Source organism: Biomphalaria glabrata, chromosome 1 (genome assembly GCF_947242115.1).
Source record: "Biomphalaria glabrata chromosome 1, xgBioGlab47.1, whole genome shotgun sequence".
NCBI lineage: Eukaryota > Metazoa > Mollusca > Gastropoda > Planorbidae > Biomphalaria > Biomphalaria glabrata.
In genome coordinates, this window is record NC_074711.1 from 20778805 (window position 1) to 20798305 (window position 19501).

Below are 19501 nucleotides of genomic sequence, written 5' to 3' on the forward strand. Positions count from 1 at the left end.
CACATGCATCTTAATTACATAATAACAAAATCCTGAGACCCTCAATGACAGTGATTTCCTACATAATGATGTCTGGGCCGATGACCCGTCCCTCTAATTAAACCATGGCATGTCAACGTGACATTACCATTGTTGGATCCAGGCCATCGTGGCCAATTAAATGTAATGACATGACTGATCCAAACTGATTGATACAATTACATTTCTTAGAAGCTTTTTTTTTGTTTTTAAAGTATTTTTATGATTTTCATGTTTGCTAGATCTACTTTCTTATCACTTGAAAAAAAAATACAAATATGTTTTTTATGAATTGTATTCATTTTAGCCACACATATCGTAATGTTTCCATTTTTGTTTTTCCTTTATCATGCTTTCCTATAAAAGCTACATCTAGCCTACTTGGATTTGATTCAACAATGAGCCATGGCTTTTTTCCTGACTTCCTTGTTGTGCTTCAGTGGTCTGGTTTTGTCACTTGGAGATTAGAACTAAAGAAATGATTGTAGAACATTTTATATATCAGACATAAACATGTTAGTACATATGATTGGGCAGGAGAGTTGTGGTGACACAGAAGGAAGCTAGGATCTAGTGAATTAGAGCATGACACAGTTCTCTTATAATATGAGTATTGTAAGTGTAGAAAACTGAAATGTGATGTGGAATGAAAGGGGGTTGGTGATATAAAACAAGTTGGTGTTGGTACAGTCTGGAACTTGGTGGGTCTGAAAACTTTTCTATGTTCTTGTTGAACCAGCAAGTAGTTTTTTTTTTATAGTTGTGAAGAGTGGATTACATGTTGCACTGGATGTTGGACTGCTGGTGTGTTGGATATTGATTATGTTGGTTTTTTTCTCTATTCAACTAGGAACTGTTTCTCAATGACCATCAGCTCTTGTAGTGCCTGTGTGTGTGTGTGTGAATTATGGATAGACTTGTAAGATGTACCATTTCAGTCCAGAGTTAATGGAAGAGTGTTTGAGAGGGTTGAAGGAAAAGAACTCTCCATTATAGACACATTTCTATTTAAATGTCCAAATAACTAGGCAGATAGACCAAGCCAATTGTTGTAGACTAATTCTATTTTCATTGGGCCAATAATATATCTAGAGTTTTTTCCTAAGTAAGCTTTTACACATTGTTAGCAATACATTGCTTTATAGTGTAATAAATACCAGTGCCTATAGTGGAGGGAGGTAGGGGCGATCGCCCCGCGCTCACTTGGCCGACCCCCCCCCCCCTCCCCAAAAAAGAGGGGGGGGAGGACGAATTTTAGTAAAGAAATTACACAATTTGTATACAAATTTATTAGTCAAGTTAATAATATATACTAATTATTTATATTTCAACCTATTTTTAGATTATTTCGCCCCCCCCCCCCCAGCATGTTGGCCGATTTGGGGAGGTGACAATGGCATCAATCCTCCCCCCCCCCCCCCCCCCATATACTTTTGAGTGGGGGGGGGGCAGTCCAATTGTTTTTGTAGAAATTACAGCTTGTAACAGAATCAATAAAATATCTATATAATTAAAACTTGCTATTGATATTTAACCAATATTTATATTATGTCGTTTCCCTGTTGGCCGATTGGGGGAGGGGTGGCAATTTCTTCTACTGCCCTCCACACTCTAGCCCTCTGAGTGGGGGGGGGGGGGGGGCGGTCCTATTTTTATGGAGAAATCATAGTTTGTGAACAAAATTAGTTGAATATCTATATAATATAAGGTACATATTGATGCTTTAACCCATTTGTATATTATGTCGCACACAGACTCTGATCTAAAATTTTATCATTAGTAAATATAAAATGAAAAAGAGTTGTTCCAGGTGGTAGGGGCGATACGTGCAATCGCCTTCCGCCCATCGGACATACGAATACTTTTTTCTTTTTGTATTTTGTTAAGAAATTACAAAATTTTAAAAAATGTCACTAATATAATTTATATATGCTATAAATTAAATTCTTATATCGAGTCGCCCCACTCCCTATTCTTTAATGCCAAATGCAATAATTAGCAGAAATTATAAAATGAAGCAAGGATTAATGGTTCACTCTACCCTTTCCACACGAAAACATGACGTTTTAAAAAAGAACAGTCAAATATGGCGACAGAGTTTATGTAATTGCACACGAATTTATCACTTTTTCACTTTTGCTATCTTGGCTCCATCATATCCAACAATACTCTACTGGATAAAGACATTAACAACAGGATAGCCAAAGCAATGGGCACCATGTCACGGTTGCAGAAAAGAGTGTGGGACAACATATTGCTTAGTCTACCGGACCTGTGTGTTGACCACTTTGCTATATGGTAGTGAAACATGGTTAACCTACTCATAGCAGAAAAAAAGCTGAATGTCTTCCACCTCCGATGCCTAAGGCGGATCTTTAAAATAAGGTGGCAAGATAACAACCAATGAGGAAGTAATACGAAGAGCAGGGTGTCAGGACATCCGCTCTGTTATCAGCAGCAGACGCCTTGGCTGGCTTGGCCACGTTCCTAAAATGCCAGTAGGTCGACTTCCACTAGACATTTTGTATGGTGATCTAATAGAAGGGCAAGAGAGCTGCTGGTCGCCCACTTTTATGGTATACAGATGTCAAATCGACACTAGACGCTGGGAAAAAGTAGCGCTGGATAGATCCACATGAAGAGAGAGCATAAAGGAAGGGTATAGGATTGCAGATGCCATACACAACAGAAGCAGAAAGAATGGTGAAAATGCAACGGCGCCTGGTAATTACATATGCCCAACCTTCTGACTGCAGCTGTGTATCAAGGATTGGCCTCCTTACTCACACAAGAAGTTACAAAGGGAAAAGATTGTCTCTCCAGACGTAATGCCACACAAAAATTTATCTTAGTTATTCTAAGAAAGACTTTGTTTTGGAAAATTTAGAATTCATACGAAATTTTTCATTATAAGAGTAACTATTGAGATGAGCTTTTTTTAAAAATATTTTTTTCGGCCGCAATCCTCAAAGTCTTAATCTAAATATGTGGAGTATTAGGAGAATGCGTTTTTGCAGTGAAGAATGCAAGAACGCTTTTGGTGTTGGGGCTTTGCCCTGGACTCCACTGGGGGAGCTTCCATTGCTCCCCAAACGCTAATCCTACGCGTGATAAAAAAAAACTTCATTATGCTATACCCCTAATTGTGGAATCTAGTGAAAGAAACTTCTCGCGCCTCAATCTAATGAAGAATTACTTGAGGTCAACAATTTTCGTAGATAGATTGAAACATTTGGTAATTCTTGCTATTGAGCGTGATCTATGTAGGAAACATAATTCTTATGATATACTGTATGACTTCGCTACACGCAAGGCTCGCGCAATAATTTTGTGCGTAGTAAAGAATGAATAAAATGCAAAGACGAATATATTTTCTAAAAAAATCTTAATTTTCACTTATTATCCGTATCCCTACCCAAAAAGGGCCCAGTGAAATCCATTTTGCATTGTGTCCCACAATGGTTAAGTCTGCTATTTAGTGACGGGTGAATACAGGGTAGATTACTTGTTCTCTTTCCATGTCTTCTTGGTCACGGTTAAGTCCAGCCCTGCTATTTAGTGACGGGTAAATACTACTTGTTTTCCCCCCTTCTTTTTTTTTTCGCCTCTAAAATTATGTGGAGTAACTCTAGTCCGTCCGACTTGCAGAAATAAAAGAGTGATCTTTCCATTACTTTGTATCAAAACTCTTGAGCCATGAAGAGAATATATATATATATATAATTCTCTTTTTCACTCAAGAGTTTGGACAAGAAGAAGAAGTAAAGGAAAGATCACTCTTTTATTTCTGCAGATAGAGTTATCCCACGAACTTTACGAGCCTTAAGTGTAATATTTGATTTTCTTTGTTTCAGAAATCGCAGGAAGCTGAGTCTCACGTTGGGTTGGGCTCAGCAGCTGCCCACTTGGCGCAGTCATGAGACTGTCCTTGCGCCGCGGGTTACGCATCTTGCTGGTGACGGCCATGGTGGGGTTTGTGCTGCTGAACTTGCATGTCCTTTACAACACTCCAGACTCAACCTCCAGGTAGGGTTTTCTTCATTACACATGAAATACTTTGTTTGAAGTAGGGATGTCTTTGTAACACATTTGGCATTTTGTTCTTGTCTAAAACATTAAACACTTTGTTCTGTGTAGGTGTTTCTTCCTAACACACACTTTGTTCCAAGTAAGGATTTTTTTGTAACACATTTGACACCTCCCTTGAATATCTAAAGAATGAATTCTGAGTTTGGATCTCACCTACCATTGTTGCCTGCAATCTGGTAAAAGTTAAGTCTAGGATGTCATCACTTACTTTCCAGATGGAAGGTTTAAAACATATAAAGCAATATTCCATGTGAAGGAGATCATCCTCTGTGAAAGTATTTCAAACCAATTTTTTTCAATGAAATGTAATAGATTTTCACAATGATCTATTAAGTAATTGATACATTGTGTTTTGGCAATTTACTATTGTATGTAATCAAAATTAAGTAGATTATTTAAAATTATCAATTATAAAATTAGTTCATTATTATACAGATCATCCACTAGTTCATTTATCATAAAGATCTTCCATGAGTTCATATAGAAAAATTACATATAAAAAAAAATTAGGAAATCATTGATAAGTAAACCTATTATTTTACATTATTTAAAAAAAGATTTCATATATTATTATATTGGTTGAGAAAAATTATTATATTGCACTTGTAAATAATTTTTGTATGGTAATCTATTTTTGTGTAATTATTTATTATTATTACCTTTTTAAATAATCTGCCCAATACCACAATTATTATCCCCTGATAAAAAAATAAATAAAATCTTTGTTAACTTTGAAAACTATTTATATGCCATTGACGTGTTCAGCTTTCTATATGTAAGAAAATTGAAAATGTTAAACTATGAACAATACTAAATGAATAGGAAAAGAAATGTGTTTTTAAGTTTGCTGAGATATCTACTTAATTTCTGAGCTTGATATAAATGTTAATTTGATATTGATTTCATTGTTTTACAGTGATAGGTCCAAGACCACAGGAAGTCTATCTCAGAATGGTGGCACTGACACTCATGTCCAGTACACCACCGGTCAGTCCTCAGCAACGCCTAAGCTTAGCCTGCTAATCACACCAAAGCCAGCCAACTCATCCTCCAACTCTACAGTCAATGCTAAACAAAGGTACTGGGCTACTGTTGGTTTGTTGTATGCTTTTATTTAACGGGTCTTTTTGTTTGTTTTGTTTTTTATTTCAGCTCACAAAGTGAAGATATGGACTCTCAATAATCTGAGTGCAAACAATGGGCCTTTTTAATGTATTGATTGTTGCAATATGTTGCTTATCATGCCCTTAGTATTTAAATTGAGATCTCACAATTATGTATTCAGTCATAATCATGAAAAAAAAAATTTTACTATTCTTATAAGACTTATTCCCGGGGACACGACAATTCGTTCACTGACATTTCGTTCACCCGACAATTCGTTCACGCGACTATTCGCTCACGGACTATTCGCTCACAGACAACTTGTTCACCGACAACTTGTTCACCGACAGTTGGTTCACGACAAATCGTTCACTAACAATTCGTTCACAGACAAATAGTTCACTTGATATTTCCAAAAACAAAAAAATTGCTACAGATCGGGCCTGATCCGAAATTCTTTGTAATTTTTTGCTTGTTTGTTAATATTTTGTTAACGAGGACAGTATGTGATAAAAAATTATACTTAAAAGAAAAAAAAGATCTTACAAGCAAGCTGAAACACTTAAATGGGACGTCACTTTACTATATGTAACATTTTTACTTTCAACATGTAGGCCTTCTTTTACACTCATGTCCTTCATGTAGTCTTGTTCGACCTACCCATATTTGCTTATCTTCTTAATAGCGGTCCAGATGTTTAATTAACATACCCATTTTATTGATATTTTATTAACAAAAACAAATCTTAGCTTATATAATACAGACGTTTCTTCAAAAAAGAAGATGATTACGTCCTACCCGTCATGATTCTGCCAAGTCACTGGTTTTCCTGGCTAGCTCAGACACACTAGTATTTTTTCCACAATCCTTTCAGTGTTTTTACGAGAGATAATTTAGATTTTTAACAATGGTACTAGATTTGGTACAATATATGGTTTCACTGTTCAACTCTGAACGTCACATACTAGATACAAATCTAAGATTAATATTTTATCAATTAAGACATCTAAGAAAAAAAAACTAATCACATATACAACACTAGGAAATATTTTGGTTCCCTATTAAAAAATTATAATTTATCGCAATACAACAAAATAAAATTGTTTCAATAAATTTGTTATTGAGGTCCAAGCAATCAAATTAGTCTACCAATGGGTGGTCACATATAGAAACAAGTTAACTAAAATAAAAATAAAATAAAACTTCTTTTAAACTTGTTGGAAAGTACTATACTAGTGTCTAGTAGATATTTTCAATGTTAACAGATTGAACATGTGTATAGGCAATGTCCAATAAAGTTTTATGACTTCCAGAAGAGCCAGTCTGTCTAGCACTCCACTAGGTGTTAACTAGAGTAGCCAGATGAATGGCTAGATTCCAGGTAGATGAAAAAAAAGAGTGGGGTGTAAAGGTATATTAAAGGTGAAAGTAAAAATGTTACCTATAGTAAAGTGAGAGCCCGTTTACATTTTTCAGCTAGCTTGTAAGATCTATTTTTTTAAATTTTTTTTTATTTTAAGTATAATTTTTATCACATACTGTCCTCATTAACAAAATTTCAACAACAACAACGAAATTAAATAAACTCGGATTAGACCTAATCTCTAGAATTTTTTTGCATTTGGAAATAATAGCTACAAAAGTTTTAATGTAAATAAATTAAACACGCGATGAGAATACTATCCAGTGAACGATTTGTCTGTGAACAATTTGTCCGTGCCGTGAACGAATAGTCGCGTGAACGATTTGTCACGTGAACGATTTGTCGTGAACCAACTGTCGGTGAACAAGTTTTTGGTGAACAAGTTGTCGGTGAGCGAATAGTCCGTGAGCGAATAGTCGCGTGAACGAATTGTCGGGTGAACAAAATCTCTGGTAAACCAATAGTCGCGTGAACGAAAAGTCGTGAACGATTTGTCGGTGAACGAAATGTCAGTGAACGAATTGTCGTGGAACCCTTATTCCCTCCAATGTTGATATAGAATGATGAAGGCAACATGGTTAGATGCTTTGATCTATTGTTTAACTTTGTATCTTACAACTATATTATTAAGGAATATATTGTAAATATAATTAATATTTGATAAAAATATTTTGTTTTTTCTTTTGTTAGAGCTAGTTCAACCCAAAGTGGAATTTTGTTTAGAAAAGACCCTCTTCATGTATAAATAGCTTACCCAATGATTACCCTTATACATTTAGAAAGCATTCACTTGTATCCTTTTATTTGCCCAAACTGCATGGAAGTAAGACCTGCCCCCCCCCCCCCCCCCCCCCCCCAAAAAAAAAAAAAAAGCACATAAAATAGAGATGTACCTTCAGATAAAAGTTCGACTAAAAGAAGATTACTGAATCATCTCACTGAACTAGACACTGAAACAAATGATTCTTGCTGATACTGAACACAATTTCTTGGCCTGTTTTAATCTTGTGAGTTCAGGCTTTTGTGTAAATTTTGAATTTTTCTTGTTCTCTTCTCTACAGATATCACCGCAATATTACTGTCAATGACACAGAAGCCTTAAAGTATGAGATAGCCCGCATCAACGCAGAGCAGTATGTTCATAACCTGGACAAGTTTGGTTTGAGCTTGGGTTCCCAGAGTCTAGTCATTGTAATACAAACCCACGACAGGCCGGAATATCTGAAGATTTTATTGGACTCACTTAGGAAAGTCAAGGATGTCGAGAAGAGTCTTCTCATAGTTAGCCACGATGTTTATTCTAGTCAGTTGAATGAACTCATTGAGGCTATTGATTATTGTCCTGTAAGTCCCTAAACCTTATAAGCAGACATAGTTTTTTTTTTTAATTTAAATAATTAATTGATTAAGTTCTAAGTCTTGCATATCTTATATAATCTTATATAATCAATTAATAACTCTTCTACAGGTCATGCAAATATTTTTCCCATTTTCCCAACAAATTTACAGCACAGAATTTCCTGGACAACATGCTAATGATTGTCCCAGAAATGCTAAAAAGGATGAGTAAGTATCCTTTATTCTTTTAAAACAATGTTTCCCCCTATGGTGCACTCCCCGCAGTTTGAGAAACCCTGACATGTAAAGCTGTAAATAATAGCTGCTATAAAAAACTGGAATTTAAAGAAACCCTATGACCATGCATTCTGGTAAGTTATTGTCAAACAATTTAGCAATTTTTAATTTCTGACAATGTTTATTTGTTTGTTGACAGAGCGCTTGCTTCCAAATGTAATAATGCTGAACATCCAGATAAATATGGTCATTACAGAGAAGCCAAATATTGTCAGGCTAAACACCACTGGATATGGAAGGTAGGAACCTACTATATGATTGACTAACAGTTCTTTTCTTATAAATGTTTCTTCATAATAGAAGTTTATGACATCCTGTTCATACCAATGTATTAATATAATGATTCATTTTTATATAAAATGTAAGTGTACCATGTCATTTGTTTTCCTGAAGTCAGACCACCATTGTTCAAAAGGACAGTTGGATAGAAAAATATTCTTTCCTACGCTACACATTAAGAAATTTGTTTTGGCTTATATTCTTTATCAATATTTTTTTTTTTGGATTACATTTTCTTTTGTACTTCTAAAGTTACTATTTACTGCTGTGTGTATTATGATTATAATTGAGTGTTTTTAATAATGTTTTTTTATTAGCTTTATCCCTTATCAATTTGTAGGATTTTTTTTTTATTTCTCTTGATAGAATTTAACAGATGTGTCACTTGCTTACTCTGAATAAGATGGAGGCATTAAGTTTCATTTAAAATATTTTTAGTTACTCTTTAATAATTTGCACTTTTTGTGATTCAATCAGGTTCCCTGTTGTTGTTTTTTTACCATACTATTTCTTTAACTAGTTTTTTGTTCATTATATGATGCATGTATCTAATTATTGTTACTGGCCTAATGTGGTCAGGTAAATCATCCATCCCAGTGGCGCTACAGCCCATGGAGGACATGGCCTGCTTCACACATTCTTCCATTCAGATCTCTCCTGGGCCTTTCATCTCCACATCCTAACCCCAAGTTGTTGCAGATCTGTCTCCACATCATCAATCCATCGCCTTTGGGTCGCCTGCCTTTTGGTTTTTGCTTGGATACTCTGTTCTCTGACATTCTTTCAAGGTGACCTGCCCAACGTAGTCTGTTCTTTTTTTTATTTCAGTCACTATTGGTGGGTCTTCATACAATTGATATATCTCATGGTTAGTGCATGTCCTCCACCCTGTTTCATCCTTATGCAAATTATATACAATAGTGGACCAATAGCAAAATCTCATATCATTAATTTTAAAAAAAAATTGTCATGATTGGTGCTTTATTATTTTTATTTATATTGCTTCTACAATAATGTGCTCTACTGTTGTACATGTTTGTAGCCACAAATTCCTTGATATATTGAGACTTGTTGATGAATTTTAATTTTCTATTTTGGTTTGTGATTCCTCTCTAGCTTCAGCATATATTTGAAGGCCTTCACTTACTCAAAGATTATGAAGGGAATGTTATGTTGTTAGAAGATGATTATTACTTGTCAGAAGACATTATTTTCTCTACTCACATGTTGAGGGGACTGAAAGAAAGGTAAGCTTTTTATTTGTTCACAGGGAATATTTTGTTTACTTGTCTCATAATCAAAACAATAGAAGCACCTGATTTAAAGCAGACATTTAAGTTTGTTTTTTTTAATAATTTTTAATTATGTCTAGTTTAGTCCTTTCCCCCATTCCCCATTTATTAATTTATTTTATGTAATGCTAGACATTAGAAAAAAATTATTGTAGTTAAGTAGTGTTTTTATAGTAATATATTGTATGCTCCTTTAAATTTCTATCAGAGAGTGTCCAGAGTGTCGTATGCTGGTCTTGGGAAACTATGACAAGAATCAAAACTATGCCATTAATGGAGCCAAAGTAAGTTTATAGTTGTTGTTTTTTTTACAACATGTACAAAAAAATAAATAAATAGCAAAACACAGCAGGATATTTTGGCTCTGTGGTCAATTTCGCTTTGCACTTTTGTTACCATAATTTTGGTTCTAAATATATGTTATTGAAAATGGCAGCTGAAACTTCCAGTACTGCTTTTGACTTTTGTCTGTGAACTCAATTTAGCAGTGATATAGTTGTTTTTTTGTTTTGTTTTTTTAAAGAAGAAATCATTTAATGTAAAAGGTGATTAATTGCTCATTTGCAACATATATATATCACTAGTATCATTCTAATACATTAGTGACTTTTATATCATAAAATACCCCCACTTGCATCTTAACTTCCTTGACTTGATAGATTTTATTGTGACAATTTGTTTACTAGTGCCCATTTTTAAATGTCAACTGTATTATTTTGTGATTTATACTCACTTCTAGAAGTGAAGTTTTTGTTAGACCCATTCCTAGATTTTCTCTGCCTACAAAAATATACTTCGTTCTTCTCTTAGCCAAATTACAACTCAATAGTAAGTAAACTTCTGTAATGTTAGCTGAAAAAGTTAAACTATTGTTGAAACAAATTACATGCAAGAAGAATGAATCCTCTGTGTAGTACATAAATGAAGGTTTTGTCTATTATTTGTATATATATCTATTTGTATGATAACTCTTTACAGATAACCTAGAAAACTTGTATAATGGTTTTAAAGAAATGTAAACAATATACTCATTTGCATACATAAAAGATAGCTTCATTGCTAACAAAATTGAAAAAAAAAAATGATGACCCAATGAATAATAATGAATTTTGAAAATAGGATATTAGTTGTATGCATGTTTGTCTTCTTTTATTTATAGAAACAAACTAAAATTGAGAAATTAGTTTAAAAGTTACACCCATAGACATAAATAAATATAGACTGGTGTGACGAAACGCGTCCCTTCTCAATACAGAACTGACCAGTGCGGAACTAACCCCCCCTCCTCTTAACCACTAGTTAGCATTGTATAGCCCCTTTTTCACTAAACTGACCAGGGTAGAACACAAACAATCTATTACACCAAGGTTAGATCCGACCCCCAAATTATAGGCCATAAACACACATCCCAAGTTACACCCAGACGCCGAAACAAACGTACGCAGCCGTTCAGTTCAGGAACATTAAAGCTGAAAGTTACGCCCCAAACGCCGAAACAAAAGCACGCAACCGTAAAGTCCAGGGACATTAAAATTTGGTGTCCACGTACATCCCTTTGAGTCGACAATCCTAACGCCCAGGGCTATTCAAATCGTTTCCGTCCGCTGTACCGTCGAGCGATGGTCCAGCCTGATAATTATGGTATGGTTCCGCTTTCATCCTCCTTCGTCCCCCCCCCCCGGGTCGCGGGTCAAAGAAGTCAGGTGAATGAGCCCCAAATGAAAAGATTGGTCCAATTTAACAATTCTAAACTCAAAAGACTCGCTGGCCATTGGATCGTCACCACTCTTAACATACCGTTCGGGAACCTATAAAAGCCGGAGACGAAAGTTTCAGGTTAATGCCATTCTAGATCAGAATCACTGAGAAGTCAGAAGACTCTCAAGTCAACGATTCATTGGGGAACTTGTGTGAGGCAAAGCGGGTGAGTTGGAAAAACTTTATCATTATTATTTAGTGTGTCTTCGCCTGTAACATTTACGTTCATGTATCATTACCATGTTAATACTTGTTTGCTCCCAAATATTATATTTGTAAATCTCTATGAACATGTGTTCCTTAATAACTCGTCAATGTTGACATTATTCCCAAAGGTGGACATCCACCTTACAATTTAGTTAATCCTAATGTCTATTTATGCATTTGTTATTCGTTCATATCCATATTCATCTGGACCTACTCACGTCTAGATTATTTCCTTACCTGTGCATATGTACCTGTATATGTGCACATATATATACGTTATAATTATGCTTGTTTTTGCTATGCGCATAACCTGCTGTCACCATGCATCCTTGGGCCCCGAGAATCAGTCTCGCGTGTCTACCCCACTATTCTCAGCTTGTCGACCTGCATAGTTATGTGCCCTTTTCTACACCCCCCCCCTTTTTCTTCTTGTCACAGTCCTCTGGTCACGAGTGACCGCGGGCTTGTTTACCTGTGGGTCAATGAGGTCACAGGGGCTACAACCCTGTAATATGGTCCCCATGTTTCCCTCCTCATTTATGCCCCTGCCTTGTACATTTATATTTGTATTTGTATTATTATTATTGTATTATTTGTACAGCAATTATTACCAGACTTAGGGAATTGTCGTTAACATGTATCTTAGTTAGTCTGAGGGAGACGCTCCTATCAAGGATGCGCCCCTCGCCAACCAGCCCGTATGGTTTAATAATTCAGGCTCCTCTCATGTCTCATTTCATAGCCTCCTACACCAGGACTGGCGTGTTTTGTTGCCTGAAGGCAGACCTCAGCAGCTCTCCACACATTCCCGTTGAGGGTGAGTCACTCATCGCCCTCCACCCGAACCGAAGGCATTCCAGGCTGAAGTCCCAGGACCGGTCTGCAACTACCACAGGAGTAAGCCCACCGCGTGGCATCCTCATATTCATCACACTAGCGCCTGCCTACCTGCAGGGCACCAGCAACTGGCTACAACACAACGGAGCTTCAACTTATCCAACCCCGAAGGAGAACCTTGCATAGCAGATAAGTGAGAGACAGCCGAATAAGCAAACCATACACGAATCTTTATGAGCAATATCCCAGTGATGATATTATCTTAAACGTTATCATAAATCTTCCTGTACATCCCCCCCCCTCACTCACTGATTGTACTTCCTCTCAATTAATCTTTATTAAATATTTGTTCTTTTACGAAACCATTAAGCTTTACGTTTTGCTTGTGCCTGTCTATGTGCCTATATAATACCAACAAAATATTTACCACGTTGTGGCTCTAAGACTTTACCCCTAGGAGTCGCAGGCCATCGTCCCCATCGGGAAGTGCAAACGAACCGATCGGCGGACTTATTCCACCACAACGGGGGTAAACTGTGACGCCTAGTCCGGGATCACAAAACCCTAACTCATTCAGTATAGGCACAAGGCAATAAGCAGAACGTTCACAAATTTCCACCCACTAGACCCTATAAATATATATTGATAACATAGAACTACATATTGCTCAGTATGGTTTGATTATGTCAATGCTGTATAGTATATTATATTAATTATATAATTGTTGTATCATATTTAGATAATAACACAGGTGAAGACATAATTAATTAATATTCAGTTAGCCTCTCACCCGCTTCAGCTTCTGAGCATACTTCCCCATCACTTCTATCCCACAAACATGGCTGAAGGCACTAGATCAAAAGCCGAATCATCTAAATCTATCAAAATTCGCGAGCTCAACGAGCTAGCAGACCAAATAGGTATCAGGCCTGATGATCGACCAACGTTCGTCCTGGCTAAGTTCGAGGAGTGGGAAAAACGTGAGATGGGAAAAGAAAAAATAGATAGAGAGAGAGAAAAAGAAAAAATGGATAGAGAGAGGGAAAAAGACAAAATAGATAGAGAGAGAGAAAAGGAAGCTCACGCGTTCCGTATGAAAGAAAAGGAAATAGAGTTAGAAAAATTAAAAGCTAATGACGAATCGCGCACAACAAATGCTACCGATCAAAACTCCCCTAATTGTCAAACCCCGCACTTCAACTTAGAACCTTTCGATGAAACCAAAGAAAGTATAGAGACTTTCTTAGAAAGGTTTCAAAACGTGGCCACCAACAACCAGCTACCAATTGGCAAATGGTCATTTAGAGTGTCGCAAGCTCTTCGGGGTAAGGCCTACGAGGTGTATGCTAAGCTCCCCTCATCCAGTCAAAACGACTACTCAGCGCTCAAGAACGCACTGCTAGTCCAGTTCGACTTGACCGCCAGCTCCTACCACAAGAAATTTAGGAACTCTCGCCTTGAAAGACGCGAGATGTATTCCAGTCTCTTTACTAGACTAGAGAAATACTTGGATAAATGGTTATCCTTAAGTCCCTTCACTCAAAATTATGAAGGCCTAAAAGACCTTATTCTGGTAGAACAGCTCCGCGAATGTATGACCCCTGACCTTCGCATCTTCATAGATGAAAGCGGTGTCACTACACCACAAGAAATAGTCAGTTACTCTGATAGATTTCTAGCAGCCCACAGGGAGCAGAAAACTAAAACATCAGACCAAAGCCCATCGATAGCGAAGGTAGATAAGCAGCCCGACCTATCGACTAGCAGCAATAACAATAACAACAAACAAACACGCCAGCCCAACAACCAAGCACCCCGCCACCCCATTCCTCCCAACCCGCCGAGGCAGCAAAAGAAGTGGTGCAGCTTCCATAATTCTCCTACCCATGACTCCAGCGAGTGTCACAATAGAAGTCGCCCTTACTCAGCCCAACCACTGATGGTGATAACGCAAGCAACTCCCGTCCTAGACTCATCACCGAGTAACCATCCCCCTACGGTCGAAAAGGTATTAGTGAACGGAATATCCTCTAATTGTCTATACGATTCCGGTTGCTCCTTTTCAGCAATCGTCAGGAAATCATTGGTAAGGCCTCGCTATATTAGCAACAAATGGGTCACCATACAAGGCGCAGACTTGAACTCTCCCCCATTCACCCTTCCGATCGCCCGAATAAAGGTGAGATCTAGATATGTCAACGGTAGGATAGAGGCAGCCGTCATGGACAATCCATGCTTTGATCTAACACTTGGTGATAAATACGTGTTCCTGGGAACTCCTACAGGCCCAAGGTTCACTACCTCAGAGGTCACTCCGGTGAACCCCAATACAAATAACCCCTCGGTCCCTGAAACGGACCACATCAGCGCATTCCCTGTGATTACTGGAGCCCAGGCTCCACAGGATGGCGCAGGGGAAACCCTTAACTCTCTCCGCAGAGGATACAAGGAATCCCCACGAAGCTATTTATCGTCTGCAAAGATTTTCGTTCCCGTGAAAAGGGATAAGTCGAAAATCCATAGGCGCCCAATAGCTCGCAAACCGGGCCTCCCACAGCACCATTCGGGCGGGGAGGGAGGCGCACGAAGCCACGCGGGCCGGTCCCAGCGATTCGGCCCTCAAACCCAGCAAACTGGCCAACACAACTCCCAGGACTCTAAACAGAGTCGAGGAGTAACGGCCGAGAAACCCATCAGCAGTTCTATCACGAAGAACGCTGACTCTGGCGGCGCGCCTGTTGTTACGAAGGTCGCCAACCTCAACGCTATCGCCATCGAGCGAAGCACTCCCTCTGCCAGCGCATCCATCAATGCACAGGGCACTGGCCCTGCCACCATCGTCCTTCCGCAGGACACTGGCATCGACAGCGTAATGGACATCGCATCCAGCGCCACAATGATTGCACCTGATATAGTGCGAGGCATCAAACCCCTTGGTGCCGCCTTCAACTCACGGTCCACCGAAACCCACCCCAGGCAACTCATCACGAGAAGCGCTTGTACAAACAGTTATGAGACAAGACAATGTCTCCCCCTCGAGCCGCCTGGTAAGGCATCTCTGTTCCCCTCTTTACACATTTCTGCACCCCTCCTCATTTCCGAGGGCCCCCAACCATATCCGCCCTTAAATATCGTAGATGATCCACCCGGTGACTACGCTGAGGTCATTCCGAATGAAAACGACCCGCCACCCAGCCGACTATCCAACCTGCAAGTTACCTCGGATAACAAACAAGAAGGCCGTAAAGTCTCTCTAAAGTTTCTGTGTCTAGTAGTCTCGTTGATGTTTCTTGCGCATTACTACTGGTTGAACCCTAAAGCATCACAAGGGCCCTCACACGATGGTTCAACTCTCCATGTGCTTCCCAAACCAGTACTGGTGGTAACACTCATGCTCGTTACATTCGTGCTAGGCTACCTGTCTGCTAGAATAAGCTGGCCACACTTTTGCAGCAGGCGTAAGGTATTTCTAACCTTGCCTATGTTCTCGAAGGGCCTTCCGCAGTTTCAACACAATAAAAACAAACTGAATGCCCAGTCCCGGCTACTAATATTTAGCCACTATCTTGCCCATAATGGCAGTCACAAAGAGGGAGCAAATCCCGCCTTCCTTGATTGGTGCACAACCGCGTCTGCCGATAAATCAGCCCTAGATGCTGTAGTGAAGTTTGATGTCCACCATAGCATCCCAGCTCACGCTGGACCTGATGACGTGATCAGTGAATGCACGCTCCTACGTAGGGGCCCCGCTTGTCCCTCTATCATCTAGGCAACCTCTCACAGGTCAGTTCAGAATTTCGAAATTAATAATGCCATTACAATGCATTATCTTTGGCGGAGGGGTGTGTGACGAAACGCGTCCCTTCTCAATACAGAACTGACCAGTGCGGAACTAACCCCCCCTCCTCTTAACCACTAGTTAGCATTGTATAGCCCCTTTTTCACTAAACTGACCAGGGTAGAACACAAACAATCTATTACACCAAGGTTAGATCCGACCCCCAAATTATAGGCCATAAACACACATCCCAAGTTACACCCAGACGCCGAAACAAACGTACGCAGCCGTTCAGTTCAGGAACATTAAAGCTGAAAGTTACGCCCCAAACGCCGAAACAAAAGCACGCAACCGTAAAGTCCAGGGACATTAAAATTTGGTGTCCACGTACATCCCTTTGAGTCGACAATCCTAACGCCCAGGGCTATTCAAATCGTTTCCGTCCGCTGTACCGTCGAGCGATGGTCCAGCCTGATAATTATGGTATGGTTCCGCTTTCATCCTCCTTCGTCCCCCCCCCCCGGGTCGCGGGTCAAAGAAGTCAGGTGAATGAGCCCCAAATGAAAAGATTGGTCCAATTTAACAATTCTAAACTCAAAAGACTCGCTGGCCATTGGATCGTCACCACTCTTAACATACCGTTCGGGAACCTATAAAAGCCGGAGACGAAAGTTTCAGGTTAATGCCATTCTAGATCAGAATCACTGAGAAGTCAGAAGACTCTCAAGTCAACGATTCATTGGGGAACTTGTGTGAGGCAAAGCGGGTGAGTTGGAAAAACTTTATCATTATTATTTAGTGTGTCTTCGCCTGTAACATTTACGTTCATGTATCATTACCATGTTAATACTTGTTTGCTCCCAAATATTATATTTGTAAATCTCTATGAACATGTGTTCCTTAATAACTCGTCAATGTTGACATTATTCCCAAAGGTGGACATCCACCTTACAATTTAGTTAATCCTAATGTCTATTTATGCATTTGTTATTCGTTCATATCCATATTCATCTGGACCTACTCACGTCTAGATTATTTCCTTACCTGTGCATATGTACCTGTATATGTGCACATATATATACGTTATAATTATGCTTGTTTTTGCTATGCGCATAACCTGCTGTCACCATGCATCCTTGGGCCCCGAGAATCAGTCTCGCGTGTCTACCCCACTATTCTCAGCTTGTCGACCTGCATAGTTATGTGCCCTTTTCTACACCCCCCCCCTTTTTCTTCTTGTCACAGTCCTCTGGTCACGAGTGACCGCGGGCTTGTTTACCTGTGGGTCAATGAGGTCACAGGGGCTACAACCCTGTAATATGGTCCCCATGTTTCCCTCCTCATTTATGCCCCTGCCTTGTACATTTATATTTGTATTTGTATTATTATTATTGTATTATTTGTACAGCAATTATTACCAGACTTAGGGAATTGTCGTTAACATGTATCTTAGTTAGTCTGAGGGAGACGCTCCTATCAAGGATGCGCCCCTCGCCAACCAGCCCGTATGGTTTAATAATTCAGGCTCCTCTCATGTCTCATTTCATAGCCTCCTACACCAGGACTGGCGTGTTTTGTTGCCTGAAGGCAGACCTCAGCAGCTCTCCACACATTCCCGTTGAGGGTGAGTCACTCATCGCCCTCCACCCGAACCGAAGGCATTCCAGGCTGAAGTCCCAGGACCGGTCTGCAACTACCACAGGAGTAAGCCCACCGCGTGGCATCCTCATATTCATCACACTAGCGCCTGCCTACCTGCAGGGCACCAGCAACTGGCTACAACACAACGGAGCTTCAACTTATCCAACCCCGAAGGAGAACCTTGCATAGCAGATAAGTGAGAGACAGCCGAATAAGCAAACCATACACGAATCTTTATGAGCAATATCCCAGTGATGATATTATCTTAAACGTTATCATAAATCTTCCTGTACATCCCCCCCCCTCACTCACTGATTGTACTTCCTCTCAATTAATCTTTATTAAATATTTGTTCTTTTACGAAACCATTAAGCTTTACGTTTTGCTTGTGCCTGTCTATGTGCCTATATAATACCAACAAAATATTTACCACGTTGTGGCTCTAAGACTTTACCCCTAGGAGTCGCAGGCCATCGTCCCCATCGGGAAGTGCAAACGAACCGATCGGCGGACTTATTCCACCACAACTGGAAGTAGGAAGCTATTTTTATTTGGGGGAAGTCAAATATGTTTTATGTACTCTATCTATGTGAAAAAAAAATGGCGGCAATTGAGCTATAAATTCTAGGACTAACATTTCAGCCAATATATAATTATGATCTTTAGTTTTGAAAAGTACAAAACTGCCATAGTCCCAATATTTTGCCTTTGTTTCATAATCATAGACATAGGCAAATATATATAGGTTTGTGATGTGGATTGACATTGTTTGTTGACATGGCTTCTTTATTAATGTATGGCGGTCGTCTTATCGATTCAAATTGTTAGAATTAGTTTTTAGTCAAAAAAGTCAAAGAAAATGAGCAGAACGTGCTCTAATGTTCGTAGTACGATAGGCCAAGGATAAATTCTAAAGGTTGAAAAAAAATTGAATATTATACACATTAACTTTTAGTTTCAGTAAGTCAGAATAATTCAGTATCACTGTGATTGTGACTAATTTAATATTGATAAATCTAAATCTAATAAATATGACTAATATTTGTAATAACTAGGTATTAAACTAGTCAGTCTATCATCTATGCATATAATAATACAGAAGGGGGTTCTATCAATTATATAGGTTATGACTGAAAAAAAAACAACAAACTTTAAATACTTTTAATTTTACACTGCTCATAACTGCTGTATAACTCATACAAACTTTTCTTTTCCCAAATGTTTCCCATAATAATTTTTACTTTATCGTCCAGTCTATATATATATATGTCTATGGTTACACCACTCTTTCAGTCTTTATTGTTTTGTTGTTTTTTTTAGAAATTCAATACAAAAAAATTTTTCCTTAAGGAACTGCATGAAAACGCATTTAGAAAGATTTCTTTCTAAAATTTGATTCAGAAACTTAAACATATAAAGTAAAGATGTCCTTCAATGTAA

At 38.6% G+C, this 19501-nt stretch overlaps 1 protein-coding gene across 9 annotated transcripts in view; it reads left to right on the top strand.

Annotated features, from left to right (window-relative positions):
- LOC106067274 (alpha-1,6-mannosyl-glycoprotein 2-beta-N-acetylglucosaminyltransferase-like) overlaps nt 1–19501 on the top strand; it is a 62255-nt gene that overhangs the window by 35684 nt on the left and 7070 nt on the right. For 3 of the 9 annotated variants that reach the window (XM_056027482.1, XM_056027490.1, XM_056027519.1), the window contains 7 exons: nt 3873–4044; nt 5024–5185; nt 7696–7978; nt 8103–8200; nt 8409–8508; nt 9665–9795; nt 10049–10124. In XM_056027482.1, coding sequence (XP_055883457.1) covers nt 3935–4044; nt 5024–5185; nt 7696–7978; nt 8103–8200; nt 8409–8508; nt 9665–9795; nt 10049–10124 — 960 coding nt within the window. In that variant the 5' untranslated portion in view covers nt 3873–3934. Of the gene's footprint in view, nt 1–420; nt 843–3872; nt 4045–5023; nt 5186–7695; nt 7979–8102; nt 8201–8408; nt 8509–9664; nt 9796–10048; nt 10125–19501 lie in introns of those variants that run through there. The other 6 variants (XM_056027526.1, XM_056027495.1, XM_056027509.1 and 3 more) reach the window with 6 other exon arrangements.